Raw genomic sequence first — 19,008 nt, forward strand, 5'->3', positions numbered from 1 at the left:
AGCCTCCTTCAGCTCTGGCCAGGGCAGTGGGGACCTTGTGGATTGGCCCTCCAGCCCGGGGCCCTGGCTTCACCCTGGCCTGACTCCCCAGCCAGGAACACCCTGGGGCCTGTTCTCACGGCAGGTGAGCAGAGCCTCTGAGTGCCAGCCTGAGGGTGGCCTAGTTCTCACAGCACAGGGGAGGACATCCGGGCCCAGGGAAGGCAGGCGGGCCAGCATCGCCCAGCCCAAGAGGGACGGGGCTGGTGGCAAAGTGTGGGAGAGACACCAGAAGTCCAGGCACACCAAGGCCAAGGCCAGGGCAAGCCGGTGGCATCAGAGGCAGCCCCAGCAGCTGCCAACAGCACTGAACCAGGAACATCCCCAGTGGGTCTGCATTTTGGCCTCAGAGACTGGACACATGAAATGCTGCTTGAAAGCAGCCAGGCTCTGGGGCCAGGAGGCCTGTGGAGAACCCCAGTTCCCTCCTGGCCAGCCCAGTTCTCACCCTCTCTGGGCCTCAATTCCATCATCTGTAAAGTGGGGTATGACATCTACCCCAGGATAGTCACAAGGACTAGGATACAGTTGTACCTAAGCACCTGCTGCACAGGAAGAGCTTGTTACATTCTGGTCCCTGTCCCCATTATTATCATAGACACATTATCTATATATTTGATGGTCTCTTGAGTGTCATATTCTCCCACTAGGATGGAAGATCCACCAGGGACTTTTTCCAACTCCCTGCCTAGAACAGTGTCTGGCACACCCTAGGCCTTCAATATCTATACGCTGAATGAAGGAAGCAATGAATGAATGAATGAATGAAGGGATTTACTTGCTCTGTGATCCTGGGCAAATCTCCTCTCTGAGCCTCCTCTTCATATGTTACCTGGAGCTCAACTGGCATACCCAGGAGACAGGACAAGCCTGGGTCAGGCTGAGCCTGGCTCCCAGATCGCACAAGCAGTGGCAGTTATTATTATCCTTATCAATAACATCACACGCGGCTGTGAGTCAGCAGTTGGGGGAGAGCGTGTGAGCGGGAGGTGGCTGCGGAGTCAGGCGAGCGGCTTGTTGGAGCAGGGCTATTCTTGTGGTGCAGCCGGAGGCCTGTAATCACACCCCAAGCAGGCGACAATAAAATCTGGAGTTGTGTGGGGCTGGATCCCCCCCCTTTTTTTTTTAGCTCCTCTTGAGCTCTCTCCACCAACTGTAGCCCGATTTAGACAGCTTAATTAATTAGCTAGTGTTTATAAAGCGTTTGAAAAATTTTAAAAGTGCGACATAAGTGCCAAATATTATTTTAATCTGTGTATATGTGTGGTTTTTTTTTTTCCCCCAGCAGAATTTCTTTCTTTCTTTTCTTTCCCTCTCCTTCTCCCTCTCTCTTCCCACCCCTTTTTTCTTTTCTTTTCCTTTTCTTTTCCTCCGCAGGTTCTGTTCTGGGAATGGGGCTTGTTAAAATTTGCTCCTGTGCTTCTGAGCCTAGGGTAGTCCTGTTGGCTTCACCGAAACCATTTCTGCTCTGTGCTGCCCTCTTGGCAGGGAGAGCGACTGTCCGGGGCCTGAAACATCTCAGGAGAAGAGGGGGCTGTGCAGGCGATCTTGCGTGCTGCTGATGGGAGTGGAAACTGGAACGTCCTTTGGGGAAAACAGTTTGGCAGGATGTACCAAAGGTGTGAAAACTGTGGCCTGGCCTTCAGCCGGGCCATCCCACCTCTGGGACTTCACCTGAGGACATAACCCCAAATACGGCGTAAGCATTCTGCTAGTGATCTTCAAAAAACTGGGGGGAAAGTCCAAATGGCCAAGGATAGGGGTTGGTTAAGTGAATTCTGGCCTATCCCCTACAAGGACTTGCGGGCAGCCATAAAAGGCCATTGCCATGAAAACCATGATAATATGGAAATTTTTTATTGTATAATTTAGAATAATATTGTTCATTGCAAAGCATTTAGAGAAAACAAAAAAGTACAAGAACAAACTAATCTCATATATCATCAAAGATAACAATCAACATTTTGGTATAGTTAAAATATGAGTGAATCTCCCTTTATCCAGTGTATGGATGGAGGAGTAGAAAAATGGGGACAAAAAACTAAATGAAAAATAGGGTGGCATGGGGGGGATCATTTGGGTGTTCTTTTTTACTTTTATTTTTTATTCTTATTCTGATTCTTTCTGATGTAAGGAAAATGTTCAAAAATAGATTGGGGTGATGAATGCACAACTATACGATGGCACTGTGAACAGTTGATTGTACACCATGGATGACTGTATCGTATGTGAATATAATTCAATAAAACTGAATTTAATTTAAAAAATACAAGTGAATAAAAACAATATAAAGTCATACCTCCAGAAAACTAAGAAGTGTGTATTTAGCTTCATTCATGAAGGTGTTCTTACAAAAATGAAAACTTGGAAATAACCTAAAGTTCAAGGAAAGGAGGCTGGTTGATCCTATTTTGGTGAAGCCACATTATGGCCAAGTCTATAGCCACAAAAAATGATGAGGTATAATTATAATTATGGACATGGAATTACATTACAAGAGCAGAGGCAGTTAACCAAGCGATATGCAATCCCAGACTTCTAGTTTTGAAAAAAAAAATGCCTATATGACATTAAAGATTGGCAGTGATTAATTTTGAGTGGTAGATTTACAAGAGATTTTGCTTTTGTTTGTAATTTCTGTTTTTCTTTTTAAATAAACATGATGCATAACTTGTGCAATAAAGAGATGAAGGGAAACTACTCTCAGTATGATCATAACTTTGTAAAGTAAAAATATACATAAATATATATAAACAACTGCCAGGTATTATATACAAAGCTGTAATACACAACTCTCTTCAGATCATGACTCTAAAACCAATGGGGCTGTTCTTTTTTTATTCTTCTACTTTGAGGTTTTTGGGCTTTTTTCCCCAGATTTTCTAAACTAGAAGAACCAAGAATTTTTATAGTATCTCATTTCATTTTAAGAAGTCTATTCATGTAATATGTATGCCACATATGTGTTCATTGTTGGAATGGCCCCTCTCTCAGGGATTTTATCTGTTTTGTTCACTGATATTCCCCCAGATCCCAATAGAGTACTGGGTCCAGAGTAGATTCTCAATAAATATTTGCTGATTCAGTGACTGATTGAACAACAAACACCAAAAGTTTCAGTGTGTTAGTGCTAGGAAATGGGAGAAGGGCATGTTTTAAACAATATACTTAAGTCTTCCACTATGCTTTTTTGTTGTTTGTTTTGCAATGAAAGTTTATTACTTTTGGGGAAAAATTAAAGGAATAAAACATGTGACTAAGTTTTCCAACAGGAGAAATCAGGAGAGCAGGTGGCACCTGCCCCGTGCATTGTGAGGAACTCCTATCAGCAGCAGGCTGGGGGCCCACAGCATGGGGCAGCCGATAACTAATTACTAAACTCCCACCACAGGCCAGGGTCTGAGCTAGGGGCAGCGGGACGGCTGTGGAACCTGCCCTCACAGAGCCTGCACACTAGCAGTGAAAATAGGTTTTAAAAGAATAACTCACATGACGACACTTGGAGTAAATCCCAACCCCCTAAGCCATGCTGTGGCTCCCGCTGGTGGCTCTGCCGCCACCTCCTGTCCCCTCCCCGTGACTCCCCTTAGTTCCCACCACCCCAGCCTCCTTTCTCTTCCTCAATCAGGCCAAGGAGGGCGGGATCACCTGGGTCAAAAGCTGCCAAGAGATGCGGTGAGATGGGGCTGGGAATTGACCATCGCGCTGGGAAAAAGGTTATTTATTTATTTTTTTACAATGTTCACGTGACTTTTGAGGTTAAAAAAAAAGGCGAAGACAATCTCCAGAGGAAGTGGAAAAATAAGCATAGATGCTTTTTCTAATGGGAAAACCTACTCAACTTAGAACCCAACTTGCTGGGAGGGAGACAGGCCACCGTGACCCCTGGGAGTCATTCCTCCATGAGCCGGCCCCGGGGCCGAGAGAACGGAACTGAAATGTTCCCTGCCACTCGCACGGGAGCTTGCCCATCCCTAGAAGCAGTGGCACCAAGGCGACAACCGAAAGCGGCCCACTGGGGAAGGAACGGCTGTTAAAATGGGAGGCAAGGAACAGGATAAAGGCCACCCCTCAGGTTTCCACAAACACAAGGGGCCCAGGGGCCCATGGCTGGAGCTTGGCAATGCCCAGGGCTCGGCATCCTAAGACGATTAGGATGACACTCCCTCCCAGTCCCACGGAGGGGGCCACTTGGTGTCCCCTCTTCCCTGACCAAAGTCATTATTCACCATTCCCAGGAGGCTAGGTGCTTATCATCCTCCTCTCTTATAGCAGTACCTCATCAGACGACACCTTTGGTTTCTTTTGGGTTGTGATTTAATGGCTGGGTACAGACTGTACAGCGCATGGGTGTGCAAAAGAATATGTGAACATGAGTGTGCCGAGTGTGCATGAAAGAGTACACTCACAAGTGAAAGAGGAGGCACCAGAGTGTTTACATATGTGCATGAGGGTGCAGAGCACACGTGTGGCACAAGGGGCACCAAGAGGCACAAATGTATGTCAGCAGGTAGATGAGAAGATGGGTGTGTACAGAAATATGCAAAGTGCAGCCCAGGGCTGAGTGTGTACAAATGAGGGCTAGTGAACAGGGACAAGGGGGTGTGAATTGTGTGCAGGACAGTGTCCGAACTGTGGGTGGCCTAGGCGTGTGTGTGAGCACATCAGTGGGAGTGAGAGGGCATACAGGGGAATGTTTGCACCTGAGAGTGTGAAAATATGCCTGGGAGGGGGTGAGCATGTGAATGTGTATGTGGGAAATTGACCGAGGAGTGGTATGCAGGGGAGACTGTGATGTGTACATGAGTGTGCATGTGTGAGTGTGAGGAGGCAGTGTGTAGAGGGCATGTGTGCAGGGTGTGAGTGTGCTGGGAGTGGGTGTGCATGGGAGTATGAATATGGGGGGCATGGACCCAGATAAGCACTGGGGAGCAGGGCTGACAGCATCTGTGGGGAGCATTATATACACCCTGAGTGTCCATGCACCCATGTTTGTGGGTGTGCCCAGCCATGAGAGAAGGAGGAGGGGAAAGAGAGAGATGCTTCCCTAGAGTCTGTAACAGACTCCCGGTGGGCACAGCCTGCTTAGCCTTGGCATGGGGTCCTGCCCTTGGCAGGAGGAAGCGAGAGCATTCACTGAGCACCTCCTGGGTGGTAGCCAGGAACACAGTGGTGAACAGGTCCGAAAGGGAGGCTGATGGCACTTGAGAGCTGGCCACACCAGGCACAGGGCGCTCAGCCCTGGGAGAAGGGGCTTAGGGGTCGGGTCTTTGGAGAGGGCTGAGACCACGGAGGGCTTCCTGGAGGTGGTGGCCCCTGAGCTGTGTCTTGATGGCTGAGGAGGATGGTGGCAGACAGAGGCCAGAGAGAAGGGAGGAAGGGACCACATGAGCCAAGGTGCAGATGTGAGATGAAGAACCATGGCAGAGACCTTGGGGCTGCCTGTTCGCTGTGAGCAAGCTTGGATGGGCTAACCTGGGAATGGACTAACCTAGCACCCTGAAGGAGGCTTCAGGTACCCATCAGAACAGCAGGCCATCCCTGGGAGCGGTCTGTTGCCAATGGACAAACCCGTCAGATGGACATCCCAGGGGCTGTGGCAGAAGCTACCCTGTGCATTGTAGCCAACACAGATGGGACCCACTTGGCCTGGCAAATAAGGTGAGGTGGGCAGTGGGCTGGGGTACTCTCTCCCACATCTCCAACGTGCCACATTCTTACAGCAAAGGGCAGACCCTGGCAGGCCCCTCCCTGTAATAGGTCAATTTCCAAAGTGCCAAAATAGACCCAAAGCTCAGGCTCTGAGGCCAGAAGACCTGGATTTACATCCCTTTTCAGCTTGTCCCTAGTGGGGTGACGTGGCAAAGTCCATTTTCCCTAAGCCTCTAATTCCTCACCTCTATAAAGGGGAGGCTGCCTCCTTCCTCCCAAGGCTGGGTGCTCAGCGGTGAGGAGACCTGGACCGGGAAGTGTGCAGCTCCTGGGCTCATCTCTTTCTCCCACGTCCCTCAACCCACCTGCTGGTGGATCCTGCCGGCTCAGCTTTCAAGATCTGCCCAGACCCCGGACACTTTCTACCATCCCTGCTGCACTACCGTCCCTCACCTGGATCCTTATCGTGACTTGTGAGCTGGCCCCCTGCAGCCAGAGGAGCTTCTACAACCCAAGTCAGGTAACAGCCCTCCTTTGCTCAAAACCCTCCCACAGCCCTCACCTCACTCAGAGTGAGATCCAGAATTCTTACCGTATTCATAAAGCCCACAAAGCCCTCAACTACGCCCGATTCTCCACTCACCTCAGGCCTTTGCACTTGCATCCCCTCCACCTGAAACTCGTGCCCCTTAGATATCTTCACGGCTGCTCCCTCACCTTCTTCAGGCCGACTCAAGGTCTTCCCTGGCCTTGCTGTAAAAATGCTACCCCTCTCCGTGCCCCTTGCTCTGTTTTATCTTTCCATATATCACCCACCATATTACATTTTTACCTGTTAATTTCTTGAGTGTCCCTCTCCCTGCCCTAGACTTATCTGTAAACTCCTTGAGAGTGGGGGCTAGTTCTGTTCCCTGCAGTCTCCCCCAGACTTAAGACTAGTGCCTGGCATTTGTTGAATGAATATTTTGCTTTGAATTCTAGCCCTGCCAACCATGAGACCCTGGGAAACGCCCCCTCTGGGCCTCAGGCTCCGCATCTGTAGAATGGGGGTGATGATAATAACAACAAAAGCAGCAGCAGCAACACAATAATAATAATAGGTTGTTCAGAGGATGAAATGTACCAATGCAGGTTAGGGGCTTAGCATGTGCCTGGCACAGAGTGAGCCCTCAATACAGGACAGCTGTCACCATGCAGCTGGGTATTTAAGGATGAAGGGGATGACAGATGATTATAGCCTTAAGCCAGAGGGGCTGTGGATTCTCTCCAGGGCAGAGCCAGCCCTGCCCCAACGAATGCTCGAGATCACTCCAGGGCAGGACCAGGCTGAGAATGCTGTGGCAAGGAGGTCAGGGAGGCAGGGAGGGCCAAGGCCCTGGAGAGCCTTTACTGGTTTTAGCCAGAACCTCAAGTGATGAAGCAACGCTTGCAGCGTGGCCCTGTTTGCAAAGTGCAAGGAAAGAATTGTAAATATGTGTGTGCCGTAAATGCCTTTTGTACTTAACAGGCCTGGGAGGACCAGAAGAGGCTGGGAGAGCAACCAGAGGATACTAACGCCCCCCGTCCACCGGGCTTGTTGCCTCCACAACCTAAGAACCTTCTGTTCCACCTCCCCATTTTTGCAGAGGGAGAAACTGAGGCTGAGAAAGGGTGAGGACTCAGGTGGGTATCCTTCCAACTTCCAGGCCCCAAGTGTTCCGGTAGGACAGGCCCTGGGGCTGTAGCGTAGGGCCCACATTGGTGCATGGGTGGACTGGGCCAGGTAACAGGGCTCCCTCATTCCACCCCCATGACAGACCAGAGAGGTTAAATGCTAGGACTGCCACCCACTTCCTGCAGATGAGGAAACTGAGGCCCGGAGAGGCAGGTCAGCAGCAGAGCCAAGATTCAGATAAAGAAGTCTGGCATCCATCGGAGCCTGTCCCCACCATGTGTGATGGCTTCTTCCTACAAACAGGGTCCCCTCCAGCTCAGGCTTCCGGGTTCTCAGGCTGCCAAGGATGCACACATGCATTCCTGCATTCCTCAGCAAGAGAAAGCCCCCTTAAAAGTGACACACATTTATTAAATGACATTTGCCAAGGTTTGAGCACACCCTGCTGCCGACAGTAGACAGTCTCTGGACGAGATTTTTCCCCAAGCTGCCACTATTACACTGATTCCTTTTATAGGGCTTTCTGCAGCTCGCAAAAGCACTTTCCACGGCTCTGAGCTCCCTTAGGCCTCAGCAGTCCCTGCATGGGAGAAAATAGCAGCAGCTTTTCCATTTTGTAGTTGGCAAAACTGGGGGTCAGAGCAGGGAAGAGATTTGCTCAGGAGCCCTGCCAGTAAGGAGGCCCCGCTGGATGGGAACTCAGGAATGTCCCCAAAGCCAGTGCCCTCTCGGCTGCCTCCCCTGACAGAGGGGGAGTTGGGGACATCGTCAGGAGTAAAAGAGAGAGGTAACTGGGCTGGACCGTCAGTGCCAAAAGGGACTGGCAGGAGAGCCACCAAGCCAAGCCTCCACTCCATAGAGGGGGAAACTGAGGCTGAGAGTGGTGGAGTAGTGGGTTTCAGGTTTCCTGGCCATAAATGATGGAACAGGGACTTCACATGCTCTTTCAAGCCCCCGACCATAAAATGACAGCAACATAATATCAGTGACAGCGATGACGGCCAAGGAGCATTGAGCACCGACTCTGCTGACAGCAGGACAAGGCCTTGTCTGATGTCCATAGTGACCCAGCAAGACAGTGCGGTCACTGCCCCCATTTTAGGGAAGGCAAGACTGAGGCTCAGGGAAGCACAGCCACTCGGCCAAGGTCACCAGACTGGCAAGTGGTCTGACCCCAGCACCCGCATCCTAACTCCCCATACTGCTGCCTCATGCAATGACCTTTTGGGACAGGCTGACCCCAGATCAGACCCTCCAAACTGAACCCCAGAGAAGAGGGCATAGCACTAATTGCATCACATTTTGGGTTTGCTCAGCATCTGCTCATTCATCACGGCTCCTAAACTGGGCAGGCAGCTTTGTAAAGTCGGGTTTTAAGAACAAGTTCTGGGGTTTCTTGGCTGCCTCCTCCACCGAACCTTGCACTGGTATTTCTGTGCCTCCTGGTACTTCAGGGCTCCCTATGGCAGCACGATGGGCAAGGATTTGTGGTGTGGTCACTGACCCGGCCATTGGGGTAGGGCTGGGCAGTGGTCAGGGCCGAGGTTCCGCTTCCGGACCAGGGTTACTGTGGGTGTGACCCGATGACTCTGGGCCTCCTCTGTAAAAGGGGGATTTTTACATCCACCTTGTCCTTGGGTCCACTGATATGTGTTAACCCACCTCCTGTGTGCTGGGCACTGTGCTAAGGTCCTGGGAGGCCCAGCGGTAAACAAGCCAGGCACAGCCCTTCCCGGGGAGGGGCTATATCCTAGTGGGAGAGAGAGGGCTGAAAAATGAAACACATAAACATACAAATGGTGAGGAGTGCTTGGAAGCAGAAAAATTTGGCATTGTGATAGAAAATAACAAGGGGTGACCTCTTTTAGAATGGGGTGGTTGGGCAGGCATCCCTGTCATCAGAGATGACATTGCAGCTGTGACTTGAAAGAAACAGAGGCAGCCAGGGAAGGTTCTCCAGGAGGAGAGAAGGGCATGTGCAAAGGCCCTGGAGTGGGAAAGAAGCTGGAGCCTATGAGGGCCAGCAAGAAGGCCACCCGGGCTGAGGGCCACTGAGGAGTGTGCAACAAAATGAGGTTGGAGAGAGAGGAGTCCAGAAAATACCACGCCTCACAGACCATGCTCAGGAGTTTGATTTTGCTCTAAGTGCAGTGGGAACCACTGAAAAGTGAGCAGACTCAAGATGATTTGATTTGCTGCAGCTGCCATGGGGTAGAAAGACTAAAGGGGGAAGAGTGGAAGCAGGAAAGGCAGTAATGGGGATGCTGCAGTAGTCAGGGGCCTGGGTTCCAATCCCAGCTCTGCATTTACAAGCTGTGTGACCTTGGGCAAGTCACTTCACTTCTCTGAGTCTCAGTTTCTTTATCTGTCCAATAAGTATCATAACAGTTCCCATCTCACGGAACTGTGGGGGTAACTGAATGAGATAATGCGTAGATCCCGGCCATGGCCTGGCATGTTCAATGAACAAGACCCTACTTGGTCTGGCCTGAGACCCCTCCTAACTCCCTACCCTGCTCTCTTCACTCCAGCCACACTGGCCTCCTTGCTATTCCTGGAACATAGTAAGCTTGTTCTGGCCTCAGGGCCTTTGCACATGATGTTCCTGCTGCCTGGAAGGCTCTGCCCCTGATAGTCCCATCACTGCTCCCTCAGTTTTACTCAAGCCTCCGCTCCTCCCTCTGTCTCCATCCTCCCTCTATTCCTTGCTCTGCTTTAGTTTTTTCCCAGCACCTCTTTCCACATGATCTGATTTGCTAACTTGGGTTTGTTTTCTTCCCCACTAGAAGGCGTTTTTGCCTATCATGTTCACGGCTATATCCTCAGCACCCAGAACCACCGCCAGCATGTAGGAGAAGCTCAAAAATCTTTACAGAATGAATATTTGTAATTAAAATGACTGTGATAAGGACAGTCAAGAAATTGTGAGTAAACTGAGGCTCAGACTGCAGCTTTCACTCGCATTGGTTGTTTGGCCTTGGGAAGAGTCTAATTTGGCTTTGAGAAGCCTCAGTTTCCCCTATTTGTAAAATGAAGATATTGGCTTATTGTGAGGATTAGAAAATGCTGCACATCAAGAGATGCCCTCGGAGGCTCACTGGGTGAAATGATCTATACTGTCTTGCATCCACTTTGTAATGCTACCCCACCATACCCCTGGCAAAGTAAGGGACAGGTGAAACAAGGCCGCAAAATCTGTTGGTGTTGAAGCTGGGGTTCCTTACACCACTGTTTCTAATTTTCTGTATGGCTGAAAATCTCCAAAAGGAAAGGATAAGGAAGCAATAACATGTGTCCAAAGCTCAGCCCGGCCTGGCACACAGTTGGGCTCACAGGCATCAAGTATTTCCTTCCACCCCTGGCTTCCATTTCCGGAGGACACTGTCGGCTTGAAGAACGGGGCAACAGAACCAGCCCTGGCAACCCCACTCACCCCATCCAGCTATCTTTGCTCACTCCCCATTCCAGCCTCCCTCCTCAAATGTACACCTGATTTCCCCCAGCTCCTGGAGATAGTCGGCAGCCATCTAACACCCTGCGTCCCCAGATGGATGTACCAGGAAATCCTACAGACACAAAGAACCAATTCTCTATCACGTCCAACTTCCATCTCAGCTGTTTTGCATCCCTCTGAAGGCCTGGCCAGGACCTGGCAGGGGAAATCCATCTTGCAGAGGGCTCGATCAGAAGACCCACCCCAGGAATGCCTGAAGTTAACAGGAAAGCAGTTGCAGCTGTGAAAATAGACGCTCCCTTCTCCAGCACCAGGACGGAAACTCTTCCTGGGAACACTGGCTGCCCCACTTCCCAGGACACTCACTGATTGACAGAAATACAAGAGAAACACCAAGAGTGAGCTGCCAGCAGCTCTGGGCCTCAGTTTCCCTAAGTGCTATCTAAGGATTGCTGATGCGGTAGTTAACAACATGGGCTCTGCAGTCAGAACCATCTGCACCCCAGCCCGACTGTGCCACTTGCTCTGTGGCCTTAAGCAACCTGCTTGGCCTCTCTGAGCCTCAGTTTCCTTGCTGATCAAATGGGTCCTGGGAAACTGAGTGTCACCAGGATCCTGTCTGCCAAAGGCTGAGCCCAGCAAGTGGTGAGAAATGATGATTCGTATTATTATTACTTTAGCATTTTCTCATGGAACTTGGGACCCTGTCAGATTTCTGGCTTTAACAGTGGAAACTTCCAGCACAGCCTGGTGCTATAAAGCCTTGGCCAGGACCACAGGAGACTTGGCGTCCCACCCAGGCCTTTTTTCTCGGCTGCACAGTGAGGCACTGGATGAGGATGGATGGCTCTCTCAGAGCCCAACCCCCAACTCCCACCCCTCGCAGCTTCCCAGGTTTGGGAATCCATCTTTCCAGACCTGTTGATTTGGACTGAGACAACTAGAGGCAGGCTGTGCCCGCAGCACTCAGTCCCAGGAACAGGCAATTCTAGCTGACACTCTCGCTGGGTTCTCGCTCACCTTCTCCACCCCCCACAGCATAAGATCTGCAGGGGCAAACCTCAAGCTGAACCACATCCACTCACTTAACAGCCTTTGCTGCCTTTCAAGGACCCAATGGGGAGGAGCACTAGGTGCATTACGAGCCCCAATTTTATAGATCTAGAAACAAAGACAAAATAAAATGATGATGATTACAATACTGGCTGGTAGTTGGATGCCTATTACATGCCAGACCTGGCTTCAAGCATTATGTATCTATTAACTGACTCAATCCTTGAAACAGAGTTGTTAATATCCTTCCTCTTCCACAGATGAGGAAACTGAAGTGTAGAGAAGTCGAATAAACTGTCCCAAGCCCCTGCGTTGGCGTGGATTATGTTGTCTGTACATGGAGAGGCTAAATAACTTTCCGACGTTGCAGAACCGTGATGAGAACCAGCTGTTAAGAGTTAAAACATGGAGAGATGAATGAGCAGCCTCGGCCAGGGTCTGATAAAATACTGGGGGTGGGTTCAGAGGAGGAAGAAATCCCTTGCAGCAGGGGGCGGCGGCACCGGGCGACCTTGAAGGGTGACTAGGATCTGGACAACCCAGGAGACGAAGTCCAGGCACAGGCGTTTCTATTTCCGGTGGTGGTAACCGCTTCAGCAAGGGCACGGTGACGGGAAGGGCACGTGCTCACGTCCAGCTGAGAACACGGACTTGTACGGGAGCACGCACCAAACTCAGGGAGGCCACGTGTTCAGGGGCAAACCAAAAGCCTCTCGTTCACATAAGTTTGGGGAACACTGGAGCAAAAAATGTCCACCTTGGGATTCTACATCGTGGGACTTTTCAGGGTCTTTAAGGTGCAAGGGTGCAGTGCATAGCCAAGAAAACTTTGGCCAGCTGGGAGGAAGCCTCATTTTCTCGCAAGATCTCAACGGGTTAGCTCTTTGGAAAACGTATGGCTAGAGATAGGTCCTATCAGGGAAGAGACCAGGCTCTACTGCAGGATTTGCTGTGTGTGTGTGTGTGTGTGTGTGTGTGTGTGTGTGTGTGTGTGTGTGTGTGTGTGTGTGTGTGTGTGTGTGTGTGTGTTTTAAGAGAATTTGGACCCACTCAACAGTTTTGAGCAGGGGAGTGACATGATCTGAGTTGTGTTGACAGGCCAGAAATATGAGCACATTTAAAAAGAGAGAGAGAAGAAAAAAACCTGCCATCAGTCCAAGCCTACAAATAAGAAAATAACCTGTCGCACGGAGCCATTGGAAGCAGCGAGCGAGTGCGTGCGTGTGGGATCCGTACAACACTTTTAGACTCCCTTCCTCTCCACACCCCCTCTCCATCTGTCGCAAAGGGCACCAGGAAGACGCAAGGAGGAGTCTTCCGGTTCTGGGGGCTCCAGAGCTTGGCAGTCCTTATCGGGGGCTCCTACAGGAGCCAAGGGGCTGTCAGCATTCCCATCCGCAGAGGGCCTTTCCGAGAAACGACTGTAACTCAGTTAAAACCTTCTGCCCCGAGAAGGAACCCTTCTACAAAACCTGCACCTAAGCCCAGAGAGGGCTCCTCTCTCCCAGGGCCTGCACAGTCCCCATCTGGACTAAACGAGCTTGATTAAGTCATTTAACTTCTCCTTCCCTTAGAAACCACCTAGCAAGGCCCGGATTCAAAATCCAGGTTCCCCAACCACTCACTCCCTGGAAATGGTACTCCCCCGGTTTTGGACTCGATTTTCCTCATCCGCAGAATGGGATGACAGCCAACTCATGCTTTGCTTTGCTGATTAATGAAATTATGCAGATAAAAGTGTCAGCATACAGCCTGGCATGTAATTAACATTCAGTGAACATCGGTTCTCTTCCCTTTTCTCAACACATGGCTCACATTAGGACTTTGTGCACACTGAATGGCAGCAAGAAAAGGAATGAATCACCTCACAAGTCTCCATGGGGTTGGTAAAGGAAAAACTAATGGCCAGAAAGTACCCAGAAAACACCTCGGCTTTAAAGGACCTTCCAACACAGCCTGAGAACTTTGCGGCCAAAGCCCTCCACCCCCACCCCCTTCTCTTCTTCTGAAAAAGGAAGTGAGATTACATTTACCACTTAGGGAAGAACAGAGGAGTCAGAAGCATGCCACCTTGTAACACAAAAGGTCAGAAGTTTGCCAGAGGGCTCAGCTGTCCCCCAAAGTCTGAACCCCAACTTGGCCTGGCCTCTTCCAGGCCAGAACAAAGGAGCGAAGGGGGGCTCAGCTGAGATCTGCAGAGGAGGTGACCCATGGGGGTCACTGTGCTGGCTGCAGCCCCACATGCACCCTGCAGGTTCTGCTGCATCAGGCTGCTCAGGTGTCCCCAAGCCCCGGCCCCCTCACTCCTGTCCTATTCTCAGAATCTCCCGCAGCACAGCTGCTTAGAAAACAGGCCTCCCATTGGCTCCAAGAACAGAGATCGGTGACTTCACTGGCATCTTTTACAAATTTCCCTTTTGCAACGTTGGTGCTGACAGCACTCTTTGGAAACTTCTTTCCTGGCCTCCCCCAACCAAGATAATTCACGTGACCAGCCCCCTCCACGCGGTGATCATGTGAAACTTCAGAATCATGTGACCCCCTCCCAGATTGACAGCTCTGCCTGAGATCCTAGTAGTCACTGAATCCAAAGCTGCCTTCCTAAGCCTGACATTTGAATTTCTCACTTGAACAAATCCATTTTCTCAGAAAATTGGACAACTGCCTTCTTCTACCTTCCTGCCCTTCTGTCCTGCCTCTCTTCAGCTTTGTCGTAAATGCTGTGCCTGGAACAACTGAGGGAGAGGCCTGAACCCCACCCTTCAGGTGAATTCCACAGGGGTGGGGTGGGGGTAGAGATGGGGTTGTGAACCTGCAGTGTGACCACAGGACCCCAAAGAACACGAGTGAAGGATGCAGAGAGGCTTGGGCTCTAACAATGACACCCCGTCCCTTCCCCACCACCGTCAACCAAGAAATCCATTCTTACTTCTGAAGATTTATTTATTTCAAAGTTCATTCTTGGCCCCTCTGCTGCTCCCATTTTTTCAGGCTATTGATGCTGAATGGATTGGAACGGAAATTTTATGACCTAATCTTTACCATTTTACACATTGTTTTTATAGGCAAAAGGGGGAGATTTGCTCACATGAAGGGTGCTGGTGTTCCCAGCCATTGCCCCGAGAAAGGCAGGCTGCCCATCTGAACACTTGTTAATTGGCGTCACTGCTCATTTGCCAAGGACTGAGCCACAGGGTCCTGGCTGGGGAAGGGTCTGGAACAGACATTTAGAAATTAACTTGGGCCTGGTTCCCTGCTTCAGGAAAATTGAGCAATAGTGAGGGCAGCTCGTGCATTCCCAGGCCAGGAAGAATGGAAGGGCAGGAACGCAGACTTTCACAGGGTGCAAATGACCGGCTCAGGCAGGAAAGAACAGACTGGAGATGCCACTCATCAGGGAGAGATGAAATAAATCAGTGATTCCTTCCGCCCAGCAAGGACTCAAAGGAAAGAACTAGGAGATGGGAGCTGGAGAAGGGGGGGGGGGCTGTGTGGATTTCCTGGATTCAGGGGAATCACAGGGCAGAGAGAAGCTGCTCCTCCACTTCTCCCTCCACCCACTCTTTGCTAATTCTCCCTTTCTCACTGCCATCAGATGGTTACCAGTCTCTAGGCAAATGCAAAGCTGGGGGGGGGGGGTGGATGCAGAGCTCATCTTTATCTCCTACCTCAAGGGTAGGAGGTGTGGAGACCCCTTTGCTGCTGACAACACAGCTTCAGGAGACCAAGATAGGATCCCCATTCTCCACCCAGACCTCTTTCATGCTGTTTCTCTGCCCCCCATGCCCTCCCAGGAGAGCCACGGTTTTGCAAAACCCCTTTAAGAAGCAGGACTCCTGAACGGTGACCTCACTCCTTGGCTACCGCACACATGGTAGCCTTCAGAGCCCGCCTGCAGGGGACAGCCAGGTGTTTGATGTAGGCCAATAAAAAGACACGCTTTCAGAGCCACAGGTAAGGGCACCACGGAGCATCTGCGCTGCAGGGAGCTGCCTGGAAGCCAGGGGAAGGCAGGGGGAAGTGGACAGCCCGGAGAGTAGCGCCAAGGGAGAGGGGCACAGAGCACAAGCATCCAGCGCGGGGCTTTAGCAACCACTGGGACCATCCTGATGTGTTTTCACGTCAGGCTCTGTTGTTCCCAGCAGATCACCCCAGGGTAACCGCGGCCTGCCTTCCTCCTGTCTCTCTCCCTCTCCCCCCATAAGCACTAACGCTGTTTTACTCTGCGCACCTGGTGGAGTGTTAGCTCTTCCCGAATTGCAACATCTTATTTCTATTCCATTCTAGGCAGCACTGGGATGACCTGTGCCCCCACTTTCCTCTCTCAGATCCTGAAGTCAAATATGTGGAAAGCACAGTCCAGGCCCAGAGAGCTTCTAGAACGGCCAGGAGCCAATCAGGCTGGACAGGGGGTGGGTGAACCAACTCACCTCCGAATGCCCCTTGTGCCCAGTACAGTGCCAGCACACTCAGTCCTGAGACAGACAGACTACGAAGCGAGGATCTGTGTTCTCTCCTTGGCTGTGTGACCTTGGGCAAGTCGCTGGCCCTCTCTGGGCCTCAGTTTCTGCACCTGTAACCAGGATTACAGGCATCTCTCCCCCTCGACATTCGCGGAGTGGCTCCGAGCGGGAGGGTGTGTGGGGGGGATCCAAGAGGCCTGAGCCCACAATTTGGGGAGGGCAGCGGGGCTGGAGCGGGGGCTGCTTACCTGGCCAGGAGCAGGACGTGGCAAGCAGCAGGCAGAGCAGCAGCCCGAGGCGGCCGGGGGCCGGGCCGGCGGGCTCCATGGGCCGCGGCTGCGGAGCGAGGAGGGAGAGCGGCGGTGAGTGCGCGCTCGGGCGGGCGCAGGCTAGGAGCGGGGAAATGACTAAGGCTCCCCCACTACTCCCCCCCCTCCCCTCCCCTGCCGGCCGGGCTGCCCCCCCTCCCCTGCCCTCCCCAGAACCGGCGCCTGGAGCGGCTTAGGAACCGCCGTCGCCGCCGCGATTTTCGGAACCCCCCCCCCCAGGAGAGATTAAGAGACCGAGAGAGGGAGAGACCCCAAGCGCGCGAGAAATAAAGCCAGCGACGGCCAGGGAGAGGCGGCAGGAGAGAGCAACAGACCCAAGGGAGCCAGGCAGAGAGCCAGAGACACAGACGAAAGAGAGAGAAAGAGAGAGAGGAGTGAGCGAGGCAGCGCGGAGATCCAGACAGCGGGCAGAGAGGAGACACGCGAGGGCAGGGGCGAGGGGCAGGCACCGCCGAGCCCGGCCGCGCGAAGCCGCCCCCGCCGCTGCCCACCTGCCCCGCCCGGGCTCCTCCGCGGCGCCGGCGGCTCGGCTCGCTCTCGGCCCGTGGTCCCGGCCGCTGCCCCCGCCCCTCCTGGCCGCTCGGCCCCCCTCCCTCCTTCCCTTCCCCCTTCGTCCCTTCTTCCCGCCAGAGGAGGCTGCGGGGCTCCGGCCCGCCGACACCGTCTTCGCGAGCGGCCGCCTGCGCGCCCCCCAGCCGCGCGCCCCGGGGGAGGGAGCGAGGGCAGCGTCGCCCCTCGCGGCCGCGCCGGGCCGCAGCACCTCCGGCCCGGCCCAGGGCTGCAGCCCCGGGAGGCGGCCCCGCGAGCCTCCGCCGCCTGCGCACCCCGCTCGGGCTCGGGACCAGACGAGCCGCCGGCCCCAACAATGTGCCAGTTCAGAAGCCCTCGCGGCTCGCCTCCCCGCCCCCCAACCCAGGCCCGAACAGGCACCCTCCCCCCTGCACCTCCCACTCACTGCCAAGCTCGGACCTGTGCCGCCAGCGCCGGCTGGAAGGCTGTGGAAGCGCCGCCGGGGGCTGCCCAGAGGCCGGGGGCCCCGCTCCACTTTGCGCAAACTTGTTTTTCTAAGGTCTGCGCCGCGAGCTGGCTACATCGTCCTCTTAAGGTGGACTGGGGAAGTTGCGGCCGACCTCCCGTCGCCTCGGGACTCGGGCGGTGGTTAGTCCCCGCTTCCCGCAGGCGAGAGGCTGGAGGCGGCCAAGGAGTGGAGGAGGTGGAGGTGGTGGTGATGGTGGGGAACACGCCGACTGTTACCCTTCCCCGAATGGCCCCGCCCCAAAGCAGTGCCCCAAAGCTGAAGGGCCCCTCTTGGGGGTGGGTGCGGGCCCGAGGGGCCCGATTCTTTCAAAGCTGAGCCGAGGTAAAGGAAAAGCAGGAAGTAAGTGAATGGGGGGGAAGGGGAAGAGGAAGGAGAGAGTGATGGTACAAAAATAGCGTGTGTGTAGGAAGGACTTCAGTATGCCTGGAAAAGAGGCGGAGGGAGGAAAGGGAGCGAGAAGGGGGGCTGGGGCAGGGAGGTGAGAGGAGAAGGGTCCAGGGACCTCCCCGGAGGAGGTTCTCTCGGGCCAGTTGCCTCTCTGTCAAGGATGGCAGGTTCAGGGGAGCGGGGAAGGCCCAGGCAGCGGGGTGTGTGGGCAGGGAGGGGGCACTGGGAGGTGCTTCTGCTCTGGAAAGATGACAAGCAATGAGGAAGACGAGAGGAAGGAGGAGAGCAGGGAGAGGAGGCCTGGAGTCAGAGACGACAGGACCTCATGGTGGAAAAAAACCTGTAAAAGAGTAGAGGTGCTCTCTTCCTCTCTGCTTTTTCCTTGAGTTTCCTCTGTGTTCCCTGTAGGACCCAGATTGGTGATGGGGAGTAGGCATGCTGTGGTCATCTGGCAGAAGAAGGCTGGGGGCCGTAAGAGGGAAAGGGGTCCAAGAGCCTCTGCTCATTGGATGGCTCTTGGGTTGGAAATGAGCTCAGAGGAAACCAATTTTGTCTCACATGGCAGTAAAGAGAATCTGAATGAAGCAAGGTGGGGGGGTTGGGGAGGTCTAGACTTGGAAACAAGAAGTTGAGGCCCAGAGAGAGAGGGGGTGGGGAACTTGTCTACAGCCACACAGGGAGGCCTGGGGTAGAAGCTAGATTTGAATTCCTGATTCCCAGGCTAACAAATTTTTCAAGGTGATGTCCTTCCTACCTCTTTTCACCCCACAGCGGCTCAGCCAAATGCCTAGTCCTGCTGTTGTGCTCAGACAGGGAGGCAGGCTGGGGGCAGCTGTGGATAGCATGGACCTGACTCCCTGGGTTCAAATCCCACTGCCACCTCTTGTGAGCTGTGTAGCATCGGGAAAAAAACTATTTCTGTGCCTCAGTTTCCTCAT

The 19,008-nt window shown here is 52.9% G+C and overlaps 1 protein-coding gene across 5 annotated transcripts in view; it reads right to left on the bottom strand.

The window, feature by feature from the left end:
- LOC119515354 (tyrosine-protein phosphatase non-receptor type substrate 1-like) overlaps window positions 1-18,013 on the bottom strand; it is a 43,558-nt gene extending 25,545 nt beyond the window's left edge. For 2 of the 5 annotated variants that reach the window (XR_005213006.1, XM_037811208.1), the window contains exons 1-2: window positions 17,614-18,013; window positions 16,564-16,651 (exon numbers count right to left, since the gene is read on the bottom strand). Coding sequence is in view for 3 of the 5 variants with exons in the window: in XM_037811208.1 (XP_037667136.1) it covers window positions 16,564-16,642 (79 nt within the window). In the remaining 2 variants the exon portion in view is untranslated. Of the gene's footprint in view, window positions 1-16,282; window positions 16,426-16,563; window positions 16,652-17,135; window positions 17,182-17,599 lie in introns of those variants that run through there. The other 3 variants (XM_037811210.1, XM_037811209.1, XM_037811211.1) reach the window with 3 other exon arrangements.
- Window positions 18,014-19,008: the final 995 nt, after the last annotated feature.

The sequence above is a fragment of the Choloepus didactylus genome, chromosome 19 (assembly GCF_015220235.1).
Source record: "Choloepus didactylus isolate mChoDid1 chromosome 19, mChoDid1.pri, whole genome shotgun sequence".
NCBI lineage: Eukaryota > Metazoa > Chordata > Mammalia > Pilosa > Megalonychidae > Choloepus > Choloepus didactylus.